We start from the raw sequence: 23,512 nt of genomic DNA, 5'->3' as shown, positions 1-23,512 counted from the left end.
GTCCTTCGTATCGCACTGCAGTTCCAAAAGAAATAACACTAGAGGACCGCGTTTTTTAAAATCCGACAACTTTTATTACTTTTCACACCAAGATGATACAGAGTTTCAATAATAGCGCGTAATTATGTCTCAGAATACTGAAGAATATATGTTGTGACTTCAAACAATATTAATAGCGGGGAGATTGAAAACGGATGCTTTTGAACATTAACACCACACATATCCAGCTTCATATCTACGGGTTGTCAGAGGCGGAACGCTTTGTTTGAGTAGCTCACGGAGTTCAGAAGCGGACTTCAGAGGCTGAGGAGCTCTGTTCACGAATCCCATGTAACCACGGTTCGACAAAAGGCAGTCAAAATCTGTATAAGTTCGTTGAAGTTGACATCACATGCGAGTAAATGCGTTGTGATATAAGGCATTTTGCACTTTGTTAACACTACATCGGGTAGAGTTTAGGGTTTGGGTTTGGTGTGTAGGACGGCATAACTTGTAGCGACGGTCCGGTTTTGAATTCCTGAACCGCGCAAAATACCAGAAAAGCAAAAAACGTAAAAAAACAGCAATACGTAACTACATTAACGTAATCAAAACGGGCCAGGGTTCACTTATTAAACCTGTGTTTTAGCGCCACTCAGTGGGCATTTCTCTTTGAAACTGTTGCGAAACGTGCAGTGAGGGGACGTAACAAAACGGTCTTTGCCGAAACGTACAAGACATGGTTACCTATTTTGTGAGACTGGGTTTGAGGGGCGATTATACTGCAGGGGTAATCAAGATAAAAGAAGTGGGAGCTAATCAGGACGGTTCGTGTACTTTTTGGTCATTTGATCTTTTGGTGTTATTAGTGAAAGTAGAAGAACTGAGAAACGGCTCCTTTTTCGTTTTTTATTTTATTTTGCAAAAACAAACGAAAAACAAGAATTTGGCTAATTTGGTAGGTTTTTTTCTGTCAGGGGTTTTGGTTGAAAAAGAAAATCGCTTGAATATTAGATTGTCTACCAAGATGTGCGGGGGTGAATTAAACGCCCCTTTCTGCTGTTGGTCAGACCAAACGAACCAAAAAAAAAAAAAAAAAAGGATCAAACTGTCAGTCGACAGTTATACAAGTCGGTGTCATGCACCGTTGCAACCTGCGCGGCAGGAATACTATTCCTCAGTGCGCTGTGCTGTGGGGGGGATTTCATAGCTAACATTATTTTACTAACGGTCAAAGTCACTTTTATCATGATATATACTGTGATTTATTCTAAATGAACTTAAATAATGCATTTACGTCAAATAACCTTAGTAGACTTTTAAAAATGTTGTCCGCATCAAGCAGCCTACTACTAGCTGTGCTGTTTCAGGTTTGCGCTAAAGCGTGCATTCTGGTGGTTTCGTGATTTTTCCAAGGGACGACATTTGGTAGCTCATTTTGAATGTGACACAATAAAAATTGCATTTACCATATGACTATAATGACAAACTTATTCAATGATCCCCTCTTGAGGAACAAATCCGTGGAAACATAAATAATTCTCAATACTCAAATTAAATAAAACTGTTTGATGCTGCATATTTCCTGTGCACTTCCAACTACTTTCTGTTTATTTAACTAGGATAACTAGTCAGATGTCTTTAAAGGTTTATTAGGTCTACGCGTCTTTTTCCGAAACACACACACAAAAATGTCCTGCTTGCACTTACCATTTAATGTGCAGAGAACGGTGACTTTCACTTTTTTCTTTAAGAGGATGAAATCTGTCATAAAATAATTGCATCTCGGGCGTATGCTATATTCCAAACGTTGCTGAAGGATACAGTTTCACGGTTTGGTGAGAAACAAAAACCAAATGGCAATAGTCCATTATGTAAATCTGTGTTGACATCCTGTGTGCGAGTGCACAAGTGTCAGACTAAATCAGACTACATTACTTTTTTATAGATTACTTTATTCACACAATAGAAATAAATGATTCAGCGTTATTGATTCTCTCGAATTCTCTTTTTTTTTTTTTTTTTTTTTTTTTTTTTTAAATGTTCCTTTCTAAAATTAGTATAACGTTATTTATAAACCACTCAGAAAGGCTTCCAGTTGTCCAGGGACATTCAAGACCCACACAGTTATCAGGTTTAATCCGTAGGCTGACATACAGCATTGGACCAATGGGTTACAAAAATAATTTCAGTTTAAGAAGTGTCTTCCAACGAATTGGCATCAACTACTGAGAAAACGCATTATTTTTATGTTAATGACCACTCAGTAGGTAAGCCATGTATTATTATTATGTAATATGAAAGGCTTTTGTCTTCAAACTCATTAAAATGCACAAATTCTCATTATTCTTATTTGCAGACATTCTCAATACTCTTTGTCCTATGCAACCTTTACCTAACATATTTACTTTAAAGGGGTGGTCAATCCGCAATAGTAAAGACAATATATCCCTTGCGTTAAACTTGAGCATCGTAAACCTTGCAGAAGTTTTTTATGCTCAAACAGCAAACATTACCACACTAAAGGTTAAAAAGAAGGAACTCATAATCCAGTGATCCTTTAATGTACCCTATGACATAGAGTGGATGGTAAATATGGTACAAAACACATGAAGGTAACATAAAATATTTCAGTCTTTTTCGTGAAGTGTATGATTATTTTATTTTACATTTTTGATGTTAAATCACTTTTAGCCTTTCATAAACTTACCCCCACACATTCTTATATACGTAATATAATTGTTAAATGCACTTCATGTTGTAATTACAATTGAAGGAATATCTTTTCTCACGAATGTATTGGTTACATCATTATGGTAGCAAATATTATCCGGTTTAAAAATCAGTGTGAATAAACCAGTTAGGTAAAAAGTAATCAATGTAATCTAACTAGGATTACCTAAAACTGTGGAAATGTAGTGGATTAGTTACTGAATACATTTTTTGTCATGTAATTTGGAATCAGTACGCAGTTACAGTTTGTAAGTAATCTACCCCAGCTCGAATATACCCAAGGTCAAAAGCATTACTCTTTCCTTTTTTGTATTAGTGTTTAAAATATTTATTTTGAAATAATTAATAATATTTATAATAATAATAATTAGTTACTTAATTAAACAAAACAAACTTACTGTGGGGGACCAGGAGTGGGATATAGCCTGCCCTGGCATGCCAAGCTGATGCAAAGGCATAGAATTTATATCTTCACAGAAGAAAGCCCTGATACTCTGCCACAGAATAGGTTGTGTCAGGCCATTCATTTGTCTAGTTGTTTGATGAGAAAAAGAAGTTAAATGTAGTTGCAATAAACAAGTGTGTAAGAATCTGTAACGGCACTGCTGCAAGACAGAGGGACTAGCTATTCTGCAGCCTTGAGGAACTGCAGAAGGACTGATGACAGCATGGTTTGATCTTTTTTTTGTCTGACCAATCGCAGCAAGAAAGGGAGTTTAATTCCCCGCCCGATGTAGTCATCGATATTCAAAGCTGTTTATTCATTTCTAACCTGAAACGAAAAACTAAAAATTAAGCGAATTCTTGTTTTAGTTTTTGCAAATTAAAAAGCGAAAAGGAGCTGTTTTCTGTTTTCTACTTACAAAATTAAACAAAAAATCAAATGACCAAAAGATACACGGACCCAGGACGGATGGTAAAGCCAGGTGTGTTTATAAGTTTATATCCCTTCTACTCTTGAAGGGGAGAGAAGAAGTGGGCTTAATGTGCACTTATAGCCATACATCAAATTAAAGGTCACTTGTATCTAAACTGAGTACTCACTTTGTTTCTTAAAAACACTTTAGTGCACTTAAAAATGTGCTTTGTAATATTGTGATTTAAGTTTTACTTAAACTTACATTTAAATCACTTTGTTTTTTGTTGTCGTGCTTTTAAAGAGGTAGTTATGTTAATGTATTGATTAATATACTAAAGCATATGTAAAATAATTGGCTTTCTCATTTCAACTGAAGTGTGCTGTCCAAAATTACATTTGTTAAAAGTGTATTTTAAAAAGTGTTTATAATATATATACTGTGTGCATTGTATACTGTGTATTTTTCTTCTAAACTTCATTACAACTTTATTTATTTATTTATTTATTGGATTGTACTAAAAATGTGTTAATACACTGGTAATTTAAATTTAACAGATTAAATGTTTTAAAATTCTTTCAAAATTTAGTCCCATTAAAAATCATTAAAACAAAATTAATTTAAATTCTGTTAATTCTGTCTTGAGATATCTCTACATATCAAGAGTTGAAAAAATAGTTTTTTATTTTTTTTCTGTATAAAAGTTTATGATGAGAACCAAATAAAACACAAGAAATATCACTTCTAGTGTATTTACATCATTCTGTGTCTGATATTATAGAAGCAGACAAAGAGTAAAATGATGTGCTGTGAAATGAGCTCTACATGAAAAAAATAAATAAAAAAATTGTAGCTATAATGCATCTGTAAACAAAGAAATGTACAGTTTCTGTCCAGAAAAAATATTCAACAGTAAGAATCTCCCTCATGTGGAGACACAAGGATAAGACGCTTGTCTGCTCCTCTTTACAATAAGAAGTGTTTTGCTGCCATCTGCTGGATGAATTACACATTACCGTGTTAAACACACATCTGCATCTACAAATGTATTTGATTTAATATCCGATTAATATTTCTCTGGAATAGAAAAACCAATGTTTATTAACAAATCTTGTCTGAATAGACCTCTGTTTGTGTACACAAACAGTCCAATTCATTTTATAACATTATTAAAGTAAAAAAGTTAATTGTGCATTTGTTGGTATAACATTGTAGTAAAATTCCCTTAATGTTATGCACATTATCCCCGATATAAAACTTTAAATGATCAGTTCAGTTAAATTTATAAATTTTAAGCAAATACCAACTTTCTTTCTGTGTGAAGTAAAGTTTTAGTAAGTGTCTGAAGTGAGCAGTCAGTGATCAGAGCTTGTATCTGCTGTGTTCAGGTTTAGGTTTGATGCTGAATATAAGCTGCAGTGTTTCTGTATCAATCTGCTTTAAGTTTAGTGTGACTTTATCCTCCACACTGACTTCTGACTGACACAAGAGTCTGTCCTCAGTGAAGTGTCTCTTTACGCTGGAGGAGGAGTCCCGGCCATCAGCGCTCACACTTTATTGATATATATGGAGAAAATCAAAATGCTGGTTTCTGATTTGTCACTGATTGTGTTTGATGATTTCCTCTGTTGTGTCTAATAAGGTAACAGTGAGTGTCATTGGCAGCTGTGAGTCTCTCTCTCTCTTTTTAGGGGGCTGACAGGAGCCAGTTTCTTCAGTGTGTTTGAGGAGCAGACGAGAAAACTTGTGCTGAGTTCTGAGTTGATGAAGTAGTGTGTGTCGAGCTGAAGGAGAAAATGGAGAACTGTGTGATGCTGATGTTTCTGTGTTCTATGGTAAAAATCATCACCTCTGGTAGGTACATACTGAGGGTCAATAGGGTACCTATTCTTTAAAATGTGCTGAAATAATTTACATGTAATGTTACACTTTACTACATACTATGTTTGGTATGTTCACTAAATATCTCTCTCTCAGGTGGTGTAGACAGTGTGAGTGTGAGGTTGGTGGAATGGCAATAATCCCTGTGCTGGTCGAGTGGAGGTTTATAATGATGGTCAGTGGGGAACAGTGTGTCATATTAAGTGTGTGATGATGGTGTGTGATGATGCCTGGGATATTGCTGATGCTGCAGTGGCTGGAAAAGCAATATATAAAGCTCACTTTGGACAAGGATCAGGACCAATTTCAATGGGTTATGTACATTGTAGTGGATCAGAGACTGCACTAAAAGACTGCCGTTCCAACAGGCAGTATACACAGGAGTACTGTAATCATGATCACGATGCTGGTGTTGTCTGTTCAGGTAAGCTGCTCCAAAACCATTTAAAAATTCTTACTCAAGCAATAAAAATACTTGACATGCTGGAGTGGACAAACTGCATCAATTTCAATCCTATGAAATAGGCAATCTGTTTAATTATTTTGTTCAAAATAATATATTAATCCTTATTCCTTATTCTCTATGAAGAGAATTACCATTCAATTTGTCATGTCTGCTGTTTTATTCAGACTTTCTGATTTGACAATCTTATTTTACGTTGCTTATTAAACAAAGATTATAAAATTATGGATGGAAGATAAAATTAGTGCTGATTAAGTGAAATTAATGAAACACAAAATGTCAAAATTAAATGACAGTTTTCTCTAGTGTTACAGGTGAGTAGAGATGTTTACTTAATTATCTGCTTTTGTTATTCATAGATTTAGTTTTGTTGCTTCGACTTGTGGACGGGCTTCACCTGTGTTCTGGGAGAGTGGAGATGTTTCGTGCACTGAAGGATTTGGTTGGGTGTGTGACGCTGTCTTTGACCAGCAGGACGCAGAGGTTGTGTGTAGAGAGCTGGACTGTGGGGCTCCTGTACAGGTGCTGGGAGCAGCTGCTTTTGGTAAAGGAGAAGGCCGTGTTTGGTCAGAAGAGATTCAGTGCAGAGGAAATGAATCTCAAATAGACATCTGTCCACGATCATCTTCACAGAAACACAGCTGTTCTCATGACAATGATGTGGGAGTGATCTGTTCTGGTTGAGTATTAACATTTGGCATCTCTTTAGATGAATTACATACTTATGTAATATACTGCTGTTGTATTGCTCAGGTATCTTGACACCAGTTTCACACTGTTTAAATAAGCTATCACTTGTTTGTTTGTTTTTCTAGGTTACACTGATCTCAGACTGATAGACGGTTCAGGCTCTTGTGCTGGAAGAGTGGAGCTTCAGTATCTCAGTAAATGGGGCACAGTGTGTGATGCATGCTGGGATATGAGAGATGCCAGTGTCCTCTGTAGACAGCTGAATTGTGGGATTGCTGTGTCTGTTGTGGGATCAGACTGGTTTGGAGAGGTGAAGTGGTGAAATCTGGGCTGATGTGTTTGATTGTGACGGGAATGAAACAAAACTCTCAGAATGTTCCATCTCTTCATGGAGTCGAGCTGAATGTTCTCACAGACGAGATGTTGGAGTCATCTGCTCTGGTGAGCACATTCACACTGTAGTTTCAGACTAAAATGACACCTTTTAATAAATGTAGTATATTTTACTTAAACAATGAATGACAAATAAATATTATCTCCAAAGAGTGAAGCTCATCTATTGAACTGCAGTTCTCAACAAACTCTCAATGAGTTTTTGTTTGAATCAACATCTGGGCAGATTCTTTAGTTGTTAGTGATCAGTAATGTGCATGTACAATCAATGTTTTTCTTTCTCTGAATATCAGGTCGTGGGTCCATCAGGCTGGTGGGTTCTGGGGGAGACTGTGCAGGGAGGCTGGAGGTTTTTCACAGCGGCTCATGGGGGTACAGTGTGTGATGACTCCTGGGATATTAAAGATGCCCATGTGGTGTGCAGACAGCTGCAGTGTGAGGATGGCCCTCAGTAACCAGCAGGTACCAGCCTGGTTTGGTCCTGGTTCTGGGCCCATATGGCTGGATGAGGTGGAGTGTGAGGGGAATGAGACGTCCCTGTGGAGCTGCTCTTCTCCAGGCTGGGGAAAACATGACTGTCAGCACAAGGAGGATGTAGGAGTCGTGTGCTCAGGTAAACATGCTGAATGCTGATATGGCTATAAAACATTTTTAAGGGGTCATATAATGTTGCTAAAATGTCTGCATTTGTGATCGGAGAAACGACAAACAACACGCGCTACTCTACGATATTTAAAACTCACGTTTGAATATTCAGTTACAAATTCTTTAAATATGAAAATGTACTTACAGGCTGTGAGTCAGCACAGACGGCATTGTAGGCTACTCTTCCAGGTTCAGGTAACAGTCCTCTGTAAAATGCGTTGCACACACACAAATATTTGGTTTGAACTGTTCTGGAACAGTGTTGTAAATACAACTTAATCGCTGATTTCTAGTTGTGTCCTCTTTTGGAAGGCTAAACAAAGTATTTTCATTTTCACAATGAAACACACAGCATCTCCACAACATGGTGGCGGCGGCAGCAAAAATATTACAGTGAGAATCAAAGTTACGCCTACTTTCTTTGTTTTGAACATTTGGGCGGCATTATGCAGTTCTTCCCATACAGTGATGTAAACAAGTGGGGGGCGTTTAAACAAGGCGTTTAGGAGGGTGTGGATGAGTTTTAACTTTTATAAAGAATATCTCTTTGGGTTAGAGACTTTAGTCTTTTTAGGTCACCAGGTAATAGGCTACTAATCCTGTCTTGAATAGGGCTTTAGCCTATGTTAACGAAGTTGGAGCCCACTTCAACTTTTAGAACATTTTTTTTAACTAAATAGGCTAAATGTGAGGAATAAAAGTGTGGATGCCACAGACGTTTTTGCAGAGTAGGTGGTGGAATATCCAGAAATTTGGAATTTTCACAAAGAATTAATTTAATGAATTGGTTCACATAAATACAGAGATCTGATCATTAAAGTGGTCGATTGGAAAATTATTTTTTGTAATAATTTGTTTTTGTTTTGTTATAAGACTGATTTTGGATGATGATTATATAAAAAGTAGGCCTACCAAAAGCACAAAGCTTATTGCTATTGGGTGGCTGGCGCACTACAAATAATGAATGCAATGGAAGACATGAAATATTATTTTCAAGCATACTGTCCCCGCGAGTATGACACAAGATATGATTTCTGCTAATAATCCCACATATATTGTACTGTATTTAAAAAAGCGTTAAATACAGCACAAAGGAATGTCGATTGGGTCTGTGGAGCTGATGTTAAGATAAAAAGTTGTTCCTGGTCAGTCTGTTATAAATATCATATTCTTGATATTAAGCCGTTTCCCTGAGTCCTTAAAATTGACTCTTCCTCATCCCAGTAAAATGGTGAGGCCACTTGGATGCAACAATATTCAAATCAATTCGGTGGCCTGCCAACTTCTCCTGGTGTTCTCAATCCGTGCCATTTGCATGCACAAGAAAGACTATAGCCTACTCTCAAAATATTATAACTTTAATTTCTACGATTTAAATTCTCAAAACATTTCAACTTTATTCTCAAAACATTTCCACTTTATTCTCATAATATTTAAACTTTATTCTCATAATTTCGACTTTATTCTCGAAATATTATGACTTTAATCTTGTAATTTTAGATTTTTAAAAAAAAGATTTAACGTGGCACTAAAATGACTCTTATGTTTGAACAAATGGTATGAATGAATGACTCATAAAGACATTTTCTGCCATCTGCTGGCAGTTGAGCATATTTTCTGCCATCTGCAAAAAAAAAAACCTTAAAGGAATAGTTCACCCCAAAATTAAAATTTGTCATCATTTAGTCACCCTCGTGTTGTTTCACACCTGAATGACTTAAAGAAGGTATTTTGAAAGCTGTTGGTAACAAAGCAGAATTGGTTGCCAGTGACTTTCATTTTTATGAACAAAAAATCCTGAGATGTTTCTCAAATCATCTTCCTTTATGTTCCATAGTTTATGTTAGGCTGTTGTAGCATAAATGTTTATGTGTAATAAATGCTATGTTGAATCAAATAAAATATTTATTTCTAAAGCTACTATTTTATGTCTACTTGATACTTTTCTCACTTAACACAATAATAGCTTTATATTATCTTTTGCGGCTATTTTCAAAGTCAAATTTAGTTTTTTTTTTTTTTTTTTAAATTAATAGCGATTAATCCCACCTAAAGTTAAGGTTTTTCAAAATACTTTTATATTGCAATACTTTCACATTCAATCTTCAAATTAATGTAGAAACAACAAAGACAATATATTTGTAATATTTGTTTAGTGGCATCTTTTATTACATATCCATACTGCCCAGATTTTTTAATTTTGGTATTTTAAAATGACATTTTCTTTTAATTTCCATTTAGAGTTTAAAGAGATCAGGTTAACTGAGGGCTGTGAAGGGAATGTGGAGGTTTTCTACAATGGATCCTGGGGTAATGTGTGCTGGAACCAGATGGACGGAGACACAGTGAGTCTGATCTGTCAAGAGCTGAACTGTGGAAGATCTGGTGTTTTGTCTGATTCTACAGCAAGATTGGAATCAGCTCCTAACTGGCTGGATAAAGTTACATGTCGACCACATGATTCATATCTGTGGCAGTGTCCATCTTCACCCTGGGGACAGAATGACTGTAATAATAGGGATGAAGTGGCCAAAATCACCTGCTCAAGTGAGATGCTATTTAAATTATGTATAGTCTCAGTAGTCATGTTTCTTTAAACACAATGTTTATATCTAATATGGTGAGTAAACTAATGTTTCTGAAAAACTAACCTGAGCTGATGGAAAAGGGCCTAAAAATGATTTATGAGGCTTAAATTATGTTTTCACATTGATATGTTTCACTGTGAGATGTTACAGTTTGTGTCTTGTATCTTAATATTCTCTTTATCTTTTAATCTCAGAGGAGGAGAATCATGAGTCTTCTCGGAGTCATCTGACCTGTTTTATCTCACCATCTCCTCAACAGAAACAGTGTTCAAGTAAGTTTTTGAAAAAAAAAATTGGTACATTTTAGTTATTTAAACCTTATTTTTATATTTTTTGTTTTAAATATGTGTATTCAAAGAAGACCAAGAAGTCTAATCATGCATTTAAAGCCATCTTGGTTTAGTTTCAATGTGTTTTGTTATAAATGATGTGTTGAAGCTGCTCAGTGCTGGTTAATGTGTGTGTTTTAGATCATGTTCCTCTCAGACTGAGTGAAGGGGAGAGCCGGTGCTCTGGGAGGCTGGAGGTGTATCATAATGCTGTGTGGGGCTCAGTCTGTGATGATCAGTGGGACATCAGCGATGCTCAGGTGGTCTGCAGGCAGATGGGTTGTGGAGCAGCACTGAGGGCTGATGGGAATTCAACCTTTGGTGCTGATGAAGGTGTTGTGTGGATGAACAAAGGTGAATGCAGAGGGAATGAGATTCACCTGTGGGACTGTCCTCTCTCCCTGAATAACCACACTGACTGCTCCCACAAGAAACATGTTAGACTCAACTGTACAGGTCACAGCAAACTTTTTGAATAATTTTCTAACAGTGCTAATAATATTTGTGTCATTTGCAGTCATTTGCATGATTGTTAATGTGTTTATGTCTGTTCTGCCAGATTTGTCAGTGTCCACTACTCCTGCCACAACAACATCAGTTTCTCCTCCAGTGCGCTCAACATCAGTCTCTCCTCCACAAACTCCTCCAGCAGTGTCTCTCCTCGTCCCCCCAGTGCTTGTGATTGTTCTGGGAGTTGTGCTCTTACTGCTCTTAGTGCCACTGCTTATACTGATTCAGCAGAACAGAGTGATGAGGAGAGGTAGGAGAGATCCAGAGACTGTCATATTGTGTCTTATTCAGTGTGTGATCAGTCATGTGTTGTGAGCTGACAGCAGGTTTGTCTGTCTACACTCACAGCTCTCTCTAAGAGGAGACACAGGGATGACTGACTCGCGGCTGTTTATGAGGAGATTCATTTAAGACACAATCACTTCACTCAGAGGGGTGAGACATGAGCCATCAATCTCATTTAATAGCATTAATAAGAGTCTGTCAGACAGCTGATGTTCATCTATTATTAGTCCTGTTAAACCTCCTGCTTCAAACCACAGAATTCCTGACAGAAAACCACAGAGCTGCAGGTGCATGTTTATTTGTGTGTGTGTGTGTGTGTGTGTGTGTGAGAGAGAGTGTGTGTCAGTGAGTGTCTCTTCCTGTGTGTATATTTAGAGGGTCGTAAGCAGGGGCTCATATGCTTGTACAGTAGGTGCAGGGGTGTGTGTGTCTCCTCCTGTGTATATTTCTGGAAGGCAGTGAGGAATGGGTCCATGTGTGTTTGCTAATAGGCCTAAACTCCATGGGATTTATGTGTTGAATGCTTTAAATAATAGTAAGTAATTGTGTTAAGTAATAAAGTAATTTGTTGTGTTGTCACTATCACGATGCTTTATGATTCAAAGGAAATGAGGATTCAGTCTGTTTGTAATGATGAACATGTTTCTGACTGCTCTGCTCTTCTTTAGCAGGGAGTCTCATCTTTGAAGAACTGCATTCTGGGTATGAAGATGATGATGAGCTTCTCTCAGGTTCGAGAGATGAAGCACACATTCAATCCACATCCTTTTTATGAATTCACCAAAATGAATGAATAAATAAATAAATAAAATTAGTAGTTCTATTATATATTTGATTGATGATTCTATACTAAAAACTGATGTTTACATACAGTATATTAACAGTCTGCTCTACTTTTTAGCAAAAGAGTTCAAGACTGCATATTATGATAATGTCACCAACGGCAGTGGCCTAAAAGGGTCAGTGACCTTTTCTAATTGATCACATAATTCTTTTACCAAATGTTTCCAGAAATTCTCAGTCTCTTGATCTTCAACAAGAAGATATTTTGGCTTTTGTATCCAAACATATTGTGTGTTGATGCAGAAGAGATGGTGAAGGAAATCACACCGGGATACTATGATGATGTCATCCCTGTTGGACTGAAACCAGATCGTGAGACAGGTGTCACTCTCTTACTCTACAACAGCAATAATAATATACTTTTAAATCTAAATATTACAGTATATTTAACATAAATATTTCAAATTTGTGTTGAATGTAATGAATGTAATGAATGTGTGTCTATGATGAATGTGTGAATTTGTAGAAGACACCTGAGAGCTATGATGATATCATGACGAGCGGACAGAACTCCGATATCAAAAATGGTGTTTTACTTTTTTTAATCAGTTCTTTAAAATAATACTCTAGATACTCAAAAATCAAGAGCATTTCAGAAAATATTTTAAATTAGTGTGTTAATGGGTTTTTTTGGCTTATTTAATTTTGACTATTTTTATGTGTATTGAATGCACCAGAGGTTTCTGATGATGTCGTCATTAATAGACCGAGCTTTCAAAGAGGTAACAGGTGAGATGCACAGAACTAAATTTTATCTTATTTAATCTTTGCATATTTACATTAGACATGTATTAGACATGCCTTCTGTGTAATCGAGACACTTAAAGGGAAAAGGGATCCTTCAAATGAGATAAAATGCTTTATAAACTGATGTGACATGTTTTTATGTCGTTCTTGATCAGAGGGAGTTCAGGAGGAGTATGATGATGTCATGAGTGTCAGTGAAGATGTGAGAAACCTGTCCGGTAAGTTACTGTATTATAACCCTTTTGTTCTCATTATATTAACATCTTTATTTAGAATATTTGAATATTTAAAATATTTTCCCATTTTTCGACTTTTAAAATATTCTTCTAATTATACTATTTGACATGGTTTAAGAGTTTGTTTTCAATAACAGATTATGATGAGGAGGAGGAAACCAACAAAGAAGCTATTCATCAAATCTGAACAAAGTATGAGTGACATGTTATTGATTTGTCAAATCTCAGGTTTTTATATGATTTTGCATTTGTGAGATGTTTTTGTATTGTTTTTTGGCCTTGTTAATATCAATAAAAAACATTTAAGACAATTTTTTGAGTGTATTGCAGTAAGACGTTACACAACAAAGCACAACCACAGTGACAATCAAAGACATCCTAAGTATAAGCCCAAATGACCATCAGTGATTAAACAGGAAAGAAAAAACATATTTGCATTTATTTTCGATACATTAAGTACCCTAAATTCTACAAAAGAAACACACAAATCTGTATCAAATATGTGATCAGGTGTGTTTTTAACCAATAGTTAAATATGCATATGGCTTGTCTTCTGGGCATTTTATTTACCAGACTTTAGAAGTGTTGCATTATTCAGTAGGTGGCCAACCAGAACGTGCTTTCTACCGCCTTGGGCACCTGTGTATAAGTCCGTAACATCTGTGTATTTCCCAAATCCAAAATAGCATATAAAACACTTTCATAGACGGATACTTTTCTGATGTCTGGACTCTACTTGGGATTTAGAAAAACATAAAGAGATGGTTCTTGGTAATGAATACATTCTGTGAGAATTTATATTTCAGGTTTTGCCTGCGAATGTAACGTCCTTAATGCTGAAATTGCTCAATAATGAAACTAAAAATGGTTAGGCCTACATTGAAATCTCGGGACAGTTTCTTATTACTGCACTATATTTTTACATTTGTATTGCCAAAACATCTGCAGCATTGCCTCATACAATTAAAACCATGCAAAATTGAAACTAGTACAAAGCAGCATAGCCTATAAATTAAGAACAAAAGTTATTGTCTCTCTGGCAGACGCGCTTCTTCTCTTTCGGCCAGTTTCTGTGTCTCTATCTCAAAGGCTGCTTATCTTTCCTGAGAAAAAAACAAAAACATATTATATTGTATGTAATACCACTTTGTATGCAACTGCAAAATTTGCAAAAGCCAAACCAAAGGAGGCATTTGTCCTAAAACAGACACTTGGCCTAAACCTGCTCAGCAAGTTTGAAAGCGCTCATCAGAAACTCTCCATATGAAAGAGCAAGAGAGATTCACACCTTTATGTCAACCCCCCACGATGAAGTTAACTACCCCCAAACCCAAACCTCCTCCAGCTGGACTGAATTCATTCACACTACTGGTTGCTCAGTGTAAAATGGACATGCTCTATCTAAAATAAAAAAAAAATGGTATAACATAAACCAGTGAACATGCAGAATACACACATCTGTATTAATCATTTTATATACTATTTAAAAAAAAAAATATGTGTAGTTGGAAATCACTGACTAGCTTCTACCACTGGACAGATTAACTTAATAAACATTAAGTGACACGCTCTTCATTCATCTCACTTTCATAATAAAAATAACAGTCACCATGCAGATAAATTTTGTGTTTATTATAGTGTTCAAATGCTGATCTTATAAAGGCTTAATTTCTTTTTTTATTTTTTGCTGCTGCTTTTGATGAATAGCCTACAGCAAAACTAACTTGTAGCACCAATGATAATATCACTGTTTATTTTTCAACCTCACATAAAAATTATTAATTGAACAAATACACATTTTTGCTGTAATAATATACAACTTTTGAAAAGTCGTTTCTATATGAACCAAAGCACGATCAAACATTATTGTGTCAGGGTTCTGTCACTTCGGTCTAGTGTTATTCATGGTTTTGTGACAGAGCCCTGACACTCCAGTTATGTCGTTTTCATGTGAGTGTGCTCTTGTATGCGTGTCCTCTTTTAGGTTGGAGCTTGGTGTTCGGATCCCGGCACTCATGTCTTGAGTTTCGGTTTCGTGTCGGTGTCCGGACACTCGCGCTCCATGCTCTGGCTGCATCCGAAAACTTAGGCAGCTGACTTGCTGCCTCACTGCCATATCAGGCAATGACTTTGCAGGCAGCGTTTTTGCACAAAGGCACCTCATGAAACTGATTTTGGACAGGCTTCTGAGGCAGATTAATGGTTTAATGAGCTACAACATATAGAGAGCATTGGCGATAACTAAGTGGATATTTCATTACTGCAATATTAATTTCTATAAGTGGATATTTCATTACTGCAATATTAATTGATCACATACATTTACACACAAACTGACCACCCCACCACAACTTTCAGACGCAACCTTTATTTTTTGGCTTAACTGTCACAGAATTGAACCATTACATGATTGTGGGATATCAAAGGCAGCGAAGGATACATCTATGCTGCCTTCAAAAATCGCGACAGATGAAGGCATCTCAGGAGACAGGAACTGAAGCTAACACTGGTTGTGCCTTGATGTCTTCCTACCTTGGAATCGATCCTCTGAAGGCAGCATTTTTCAGTTTTCGGATGCAGCCCTTGTCTTGTTGTGGGAGCGTGCGGTTTCATTCCTCTTCTGTCCACGTGTGTTGTGTTTTGTGTGGCACGTGGTTTGTGTTCGCCACGTGCTTTTCTTGTTGTGGTATCGTAACGCAAGCTCGTGTTATCGGCTGCGTGTTTTAATGTCCTGTTTTGTCTTTTGCTGTGTAGCACGCAGCTTGGTTTGCATGCTGTCTTTCCTCTCTCTGGAGGGTAAACTCTTTGAAGGGATTCGGGAATAGGGATGTGCCCTTCCGAATGGAACGCAGGGACGTTTATCTTGTTTGGTGGGTGCAGTACCACTGCTACCTATCCACCTTTTTCTCCTGAAATAAAAAATGCGCTGGATTTTACGTTAATGGTGGGTCTTGTTTAAGGTATGATTTGCTTCTATGTATTTTTAGCTTTTTAGTACAGTTAGTTTTTGGTGCAGCCATTTGTAATGATGTGCACTATCATATTATTTTAATCCTGTTATCTTAATTAAGAACACACTGGTTTGTACTGCAAACAGTTTTACCGTTTACTGCACTTTGTTATTCTCCTCGTTATTTACCTATAGCAGCTAATGAAATGGAATATATATTGTGGTTAGGCTTATATAAACAGACTTAAAAAATTACTTAAAATGCATTGTATAAAAACAATGAGGCAATAATGATTGGCTAATTAATAATTATACGGTTTCATTGAATAACACTGTTAAAATACTTAATGTAATAAAAAATAAACAATTTATGTACATTACATGTAATTACAAATGCCTCCTAAGGAAGCCGATGGCCATGTAATTGCTGCTGTTATACGACCAAATAGGCTGTTTAATATGCTATTGACCAAACATTATATTCACTTAATCTCGAATTTTGGCCACCTTTTTGCTATAGATGACACTGCCTCTTTAATTTCTTAAAAAAAAAAAAAATCACAATCCTTACAAAAATTAAACATGGTTTTATTGTAAAACTGCTTAATTTTCTTTTGCGATACTTCTGAATGCTTGAGACTTTAAAATCTAAAATCAATCAGACAATTGTATTAATAAAATCATACAGTCATAGGTCATAGGTAACTGTCTAGTGCTACAATTGTAGATTTAATTACAATTTATTTATTTATTTATTTACTTTTTATATTTTATTAAAGTTCTATTTTGACCCCTTTAATTGGTGTTTATATTATTATTATTATTATTACTTCCATAATATTTTAGGGAGGGGGCACAACAATACAATCCTGCTTAGGGCACCCATTTGGCCAGCAGCGGCCCTGGGTGGCTGTGTCAAAAATGTCAGACCAATCCGCTTTCATAATACAATTAACATCAAAATAAATTCACAAGAGCAATTATATTGTTTGCACATGTTTATTTACATTAAAGGCAAAATAACTGAAATAATAAGAGCACAAGTATAGATCTGGAACTTCTTTAAGTCTGTCTGATATCATTAGTAATTGCAATGTCTTTCTGGTCCATATCCTCTCCTTAGGGAGGTGTGCCAGCTAGACACTGATTAATAATGTAACATACTATACATATTTATATATTTTGCTATTGTATTGTTGAGTGACAGTTTCATTCTGTTTGTCTTTTCATCCTGAAATGCGATTATACCGATTTTACCAGGCTCCGAAAATTCTTCATAGTTGCAACTCTTGCGTCATCAGAACAGGGTGTTCAACGCACCACCGTTTCCATTTATAAAACGTTTTGCAGTGTTTTACCGGGGCTGAACTTGGTGTGGCCCTCAGTAACCAGCAGGTACCAGCCTGGTTTGGTCCTGGTTCTGGACCCATATGGCTGGATGAGGTGGAGTGTGAGGGGAATGAGACGTCCCTGTGGAGCTGCTCTTCTCCAGGCTGGGGAAAACATGACTGTCAACACAAGGAGGATGTAGGAGTCGTGTGCTCAGGTAAACAATGGAGGAGTGTGCATGTTTTATCAAAGAAGTATTTATTGTTTTCCACAAAATATGCAATTATTAAACTCATGTGTGATGAGGAGTGGAGAGGTCTTGTATCACACTGATGGATGTTTGTTTTGCAATAATAACTGACTGTAGAGTTCGTGGCTACTTACCAAAAAATAAATACGTGGACATTAATTTTTTTTTATTATTGTAAATTATTTTATAATTTTAAATATCCATGTATATTAAGTAATATTACTATGGATGTTTCCCGAGGTATTATGTATTAAACATTTTAATAACATTAAAAGATGCATGTTTTAGATGCATTTTGTGCTTGCAGCATGCATTAGACTTGGATTAATCAGTTATTTCTGTGATATTTTAAGTTTAACATAACCTGAACTGAATTGTTTTAATGCACCTTTTTCATTTAAAGAGATCAAATCTGTGGCAGTGTCCATCTTTACCCTTGGGACAAAAATAAATGCAACGAATATGAAGTGGTGAAAATCATATGCTCAGGTAGGATGATATTTAAATGATTTAATATGATCTCAATAGTCATTTTTTTGTACATACCTGTTTACTGTATGCCTAATGTGGTGAGTAAACTAATGAAATAAGCTGAAGGGACAAAATTATTCTCCTTCAGCAGTGTCTCTCTCCGTCCCCCAGTGCTTGTGATTGTTCTGGGGGTTGTGCTCTTACTGCTCTTAGTGCCACTGCTTATACTGATTCAGCAGAACAGAGTGATGAGGAGAGGCAGGAGAGATCCAGAGCCTGTCATATTGTGTCTTATTCAGTGTGTGATCAGTCATGTGTTGTGAACTGACAGCAGGTTTGTCTGTCTACACTCACAGCTCTCTCTAAGAGGAGACACACAGGATGAAGAACTGAGGCCGTTTATGAGGAGATTCAGCACAGACACAATCACTTCACTCAGAGGGGGTGAGACTTGAGCCATCAATCTCATTTAATAGCATTAATAAGAGTCTGTCAGACAGTTGATGTTCATCTATTATTAGTCCTGTTAAACCTCCTGCTTCAAACCACAGAATTCCTGACAGAAAACCACAGAGCTGCAGGTGTATGTTTATGAGTGTGTCTATAACTATGTATATTTTTGGAAGGCTGTTAAGAAGGCGGGTTCATCTTGAGGTTATGTGTGTTTGCTAATAGTCCCAACATAAAACATGAGTAAGAGAGCTGAAATATTTTTTATATAATTAAATAAAACCTAAAATAAATAATGGTCAGACTCCAAGAAATATCTAAAATGTAATTCACATTTATAAAATTTAATTCTATCACTAAATTAAATATTTGACCAATGACTCAAAGGCTGTGTTGAGGCTGTTCTTAATACTAAAACTTTTATCTTATTAAAAAAGTAAAAGGCTGTATATTATAATAATGTCATCAATGCCAGGTCTCAAGACCTGCAACAGCACAGTTTACATTTTCTTTTCAAAAATATTCCACAAAACCCCAAATATATGACATGTTTTGATGCAGAAGAGATGAAGGAAATGATGCCAGGCTACTATGATGATGTCATCACTGATGGACTGAAACCAGATCGTAAAACAGGTGTCACTCTGTTTTATATACATACATACACATGTATTTTTCCTTTTTATGATAAATTTGTAGAAGACACACAGAGAGAGCTATAATTATGTCATGAGAGGGTGGACAGAACTCTAATATTAATGTTTTTTGCTTTTTATCTGTTTTTTTTTACATATAAAACCTTTAAATGATACTCAGTGAGTCAGTACTGATATGATAATATTTGTTTTTGTTATTCATGTATGTGTAGTGGACTCACTGGAGCATTATGATGATGTCATAATTACCTGGACAGAACTTTAAATGTGTAACAGGTGAGTCACACACAGAACTGCTTTTATCATCACCTGCTGTATTATATATATATCATGTTACATAATGAACATGTATTTAAACCATTAATGAATCATCAGGTTTATCGGGTTTAATCGAATAGTCTCAGACAGTCATGAGGAGAAGAGAGATCAGTGACACAAGCTGTGTTACATTACAATGTGAGGTTTTTATTTCATGTGTATCAGAGGGAGATCAGGAGGTATGATGATGATGTGAAGAACAGCAAAATGAAGATGAGAGAGAAACATGCTGGGTTGGTTATTGTTACCTTTTTACATAATCTACTTTTAATCATATTTATCATTTAAACCCAATTTCAACTAAATAATGCTGTACTTTACAATAATGTAAAAAATTATTTGCTTTTTTTTTTAAACAGACTATGATGATGTGGGAGTAGTCAAATTTAGTGGGAGGAGCCATATGACTCTGAGGAGACTGTTTATGAAATCATATTACAGTTACTGGTTCTACTGAGAGTTTTTTATATTTCTACTAATGCATCAATGCCTTCTGTTTTTGTTATTTTAATATTTTTTATGAAAGTTTTCATGCTTTATTATCAAATCTTAGTATTTGTATTTTACTATTTGGCCTTTTATTTTGATATCAATGCTTTTCAACTAATAAACAAAATATACCATTCATCATGTCACAAAAATATATTTTAAAAAGAACGGTTAGAAGAAAAGAGAAATTATGAAAAATTCTATAATGTTTAAGGAAGCACTTTTTAGGCAGTTCAGCTTCTGACAGCATTTTATAGCTAAATATAATAATAAAATATAGATCTACCACTTATTAGATATTATAAAGCATCATGTTTTTTATTATTAATTATAAAATTTAATTAACTCCAAGTAAGATAACTGAATATTTTGTTTACAAGAAATATTACTGAAGAAAGACAAAGGTATGCACATCCTTGCGCGTAAAAAATATTATAAAGCATCATGTTTTTTCACAAACAAACAAAAGAAAACACTCACCCAAATTTTAGATTTTATTGTTTTATTTTTTTTTTTGATTCTGAATTGTTTGTTTTTATGGTTGATACTGAATTATTTGTGCTGAGCCCATATGCAGATTGAGGTTGAGCTGACCTTTCTTAGTTCTTCTCTTCAACAACTGATATGTGGCCATTTTCAGAGCCTCCTCTCGCTGAGCTTAGATCTTTCAAGAATTCCTACACAGACACACATAATAAAAACATGCATCAATCATTTGCCAAAGAAATGTAAAGGATGATTAAAAATGTGTTGGTTTACATGACATAACGAGTCTTCCTTAATGACATCATCAAAAGGAGATTGATTAGAAAACTGAAAACTGTACAACAATTCCATCATACTGATGGCTTAAAAGATGCATTTGTCAGTTTTTTATTTCCTCGCCTCTTGTTTTCTCTTACGTTTCCTCCTTTTATCCTTTCATATTCTTGCTTTGTCTTCCTGATACGATGACATTTTCTGGCTTCCTTCCAGATGAATGGAGTCTTATGGGAGCTTCTGATGACACAAATCAGAAATGTGGCTTCTGTGTGTGTGTGTGTGTGTGTGTGTGTGTACTGTCAGCCACATTTCGGGATATTCCTCCCCTAACTGGATTGGTGATGGTTGCATTTTCTTCCTCTTTTCAGAGAAGTTTGTTATATTCCTGTTTTATCTTCTCCTTCCTTTTGAAGGCAAGATCCCTGACCTGAGAAAGAACGAGAGGGAGAGATGAGATTCAAACAGTACACACTCTTTCATTTAGTCCTAGTTAATATTTGTTGTATATTTCGGTCGATGACATGACGCTCTTTTTTCTGGATCTATTACGTTGATCAAAAATATGTTGTGGCAATTTATAAGAAAAATACGTAAGTTAACTTTTTTTGTATAACATGATATTAACGTTTTCAAAAATGTAACCAGCGTTAAAAGCAGGATACATATCTAAGAACTAGGCACGTGCGTTTTACAGATTTTTCTCATTTCAGACGTCTTTATTTGTCATTGACCCTTATGTCAGATTTGTTTATTCAGTGTTAACTTTCTACTGGCTAAAATACATTTTCTGAAAAAGTGGCTATGTTTAAAGTGGACTAACGTTACTCACCTTCTTTTTAAACTACCATCAAAAAAACATTTTCTTTTCGTTTTTTTGTTGTTGTGTTTAAACCACCATGTGCACATTTGTTATTGAAGTATTTTCCCTTTAATCCGAACTTTAGTTTTTGCGTTTTGTTTTAAAGGTCCCATGTTTCACGTTAACATTTACTCATTTGTGAACAAAACGGTTGTTTGTGTCTCGCGTAAACAAAGACGCACAGTAATGACGTAAGGATGATCGCAAGGTTTAAAGGTCCCATGTTTCACGTTAACATTTACTCATTCATATTCGTTTCGCCGTTCAACAGAACGCACGCTGGTACACTCAACATGGCCGCGCAGTCGGTCGCTCAGAGGAATCATATCCTGATTCGACTACTTATGTCTTAAATACTGTGTCAACAGCTGCTGCTCAGCCTGCTCTCACTAAATATTCTCTCTTTTCTGTGCCCGTGAACAATGGCATTTAATGACATACCCGTCGATACTTTTAAAAATAAATAGATGAACTTAAGCGCTTTCTCTTCCATATCATTAAGTATCTCAAATGCGCACACTGTGGACTTTTACACTCGTGATGTTTGGAGCACGTTTATGTGTGTGAGTCCTGATGACGTGCTGTGTGCTGTCAGTTCCACACAAGACCGCATGAGGGCGATAGAAGGTAAGATGCTCTCAATCTGATTTGCATTAATATATATATATATGTATATATATTTATAAGAGAAGGAAAACACTACTTTTAGCTTCTGCAATGCCTCAAAGAAGTTGGTGGACATATCAGCCCTGCTGAGGGCAGCAAAAGCCCACTGTTTACCAGCTCTGGGGGTCTGTATGCAGCTGGAAGATCTGATGCAGAATCTGAGACTGATGACTGGAGACACTACAGCAGGTAACTGCAGTCAGATCAGAAGCACTGAAAATCACATTTACATTCCGCTGGATATTTATTGTGATTATTATGCATGTCACATTCAGGTTATTAGAAGGTCATATTTCATGCATTGTCTGTTATTCCCATAGGAGAGTCATCAGACAAAGTAGTAGCACCGGATGAGTTTATGAACTGTAAGAAGGCCCATGAGGTGCAGGCAATGTCTGAGGTTGTGGCTAGTTTGGTATGGAGTTTTGTGTGTGTGTGTGTGTGTGTGTCTTTTTTATTCAATCAAACATTATGTGTGAATGAAAGTATAACTAATTATTTTGTAATTAAAAAATAAAAGATTGCAAAAAAAAAAAAAAAAGACTCAAAATGACTTTTAAGACTCAAAAATAAAGAAATTGATAACAAAACAGTGCATATAAATCTTTTAAAATCTTTATTTTTCTTTTATTTTTATTTTTTCCTTGTGCACTTTTATACTTTTATCACGAACCACAAATGTTGCTCTCTTTTCTGCCGTCATTTTTTGCTGGTCTAAAACCTTTTTTTTTGCGAGTTGAAAAGGTTTGCTTGCGCGGATTAAGCTGCCTCTCAGTGGGCGGTCTCTACCCAGGATGAAGGCCTTTTCCTGTGGTCACTCTCGATGGAAGTCTGGGTTGACCACGCCCACTCAGTTTCCCAGAATCCACGCCATTGGCGCCGCAGTCCTGACAGAAGAGTGAGGCGAGGTTATATCATGACGAGCAACAGGTCGTGAAATGGGTAAGATAACCAACTTAACGTCTTAAACTCAGTGACAAGTCAACTTAATTATTATCTCCTCTCATGCTCTCCCATCTAAATGCAGTAACGTTAGCTAAGCCCGTTGTAGATTTTTGATTAGCCAACGGTATGTAGCTCCCAATAGTAAAGCGTCAGGACAATATTTTCAGAGATTATAGATTATTATAGCT

At 35.9% G+C, this 23,512-nt stretch overlaps 1 protein-coding gene, 2 long non-coding RNA genes and 1 pseudogene across 4 annotated transcripts; all 4 read left to right on the top strand.

The window, feature by feature from the left end:
• Nucleotides 1–5,853: 5,853 nt before the first annotated feature.
• On the top strand, nt 5,854–6,904 carry LOC122137118 (scavenger receptor cysteine-rich type 1 protein M130-like; the record flags this gene model as incomplete). The annotated part of the gene is made up of 4 exons (XM_042722621.1): nt 5,854–5,874; nt 6,220–6,227; nt 6,273–6,592; nt 6,729–6,904. Coding segments are annotated over exons 1-4 (525 nt in total), but the record flags the coding sequence as incomplete, so codon positions are not given.
• Nucleotides 6,905–7,306: 402 nt separating this feature from the next.
• On the top strand, nt 7,307–10,862 carry LOC122137117 (annotated as a pseudogene).
• A 616-nt stretch (nt 10,863–11,478) lies between these two features.
• Nucleotides 11,479–19,787, top strand: LOC109098466. The gene is made up of 4 exons (XR_006154500.1): nt 11,479–11,503; nt 19,191–19,265; nt 19,498–19,561; nt 19,769–19,787. It is a non-coding gene; the product is annotated as an uncharacterized LOC109098466 (long non-coding RNA).
• A 2,195-nt stretch (nt 19,788–21,982) lies between these two features.
• Nucleotides 21,983–23,512, top strand: LOC122136985. 2 transcript variants are annotated; one of them, XR_006154484.1, is made up of 3 exons: nt 21,983–22,340; nt 22,401–22,568; nt 23,478–23,512. It is a non-coding gene; the product is annotated as an uncharacterized LOC122136985 (long non-coding RNA). The 2 variants fall into 2 exon arrangements; XR_006154483.1 differs by lacking the exon at nt 23,478–23,512 and adding an exon at nt 22,700–22,845 and having other exon boundaries at nt 21,987–22,340.

The sequence above is a fragment of the Cyprinus carpio genome, chromosome B4 (assembly GCF_018340385.1).
Source record: "Cyprinus carpio isolate SPL01 chromosome B4, ASM1834038v1, whole genome shotgun sequence".
NCBI classification, from domain to species: Eukaryota; Metazoa; Chordata; class Actinopteri; order Cypriniformes; family Cyprinidae; genus Cyprinus; species Cyprinus carpio.
This window is presented reverse-complemented; position numbering and strand designations above follow the sequence as displayed.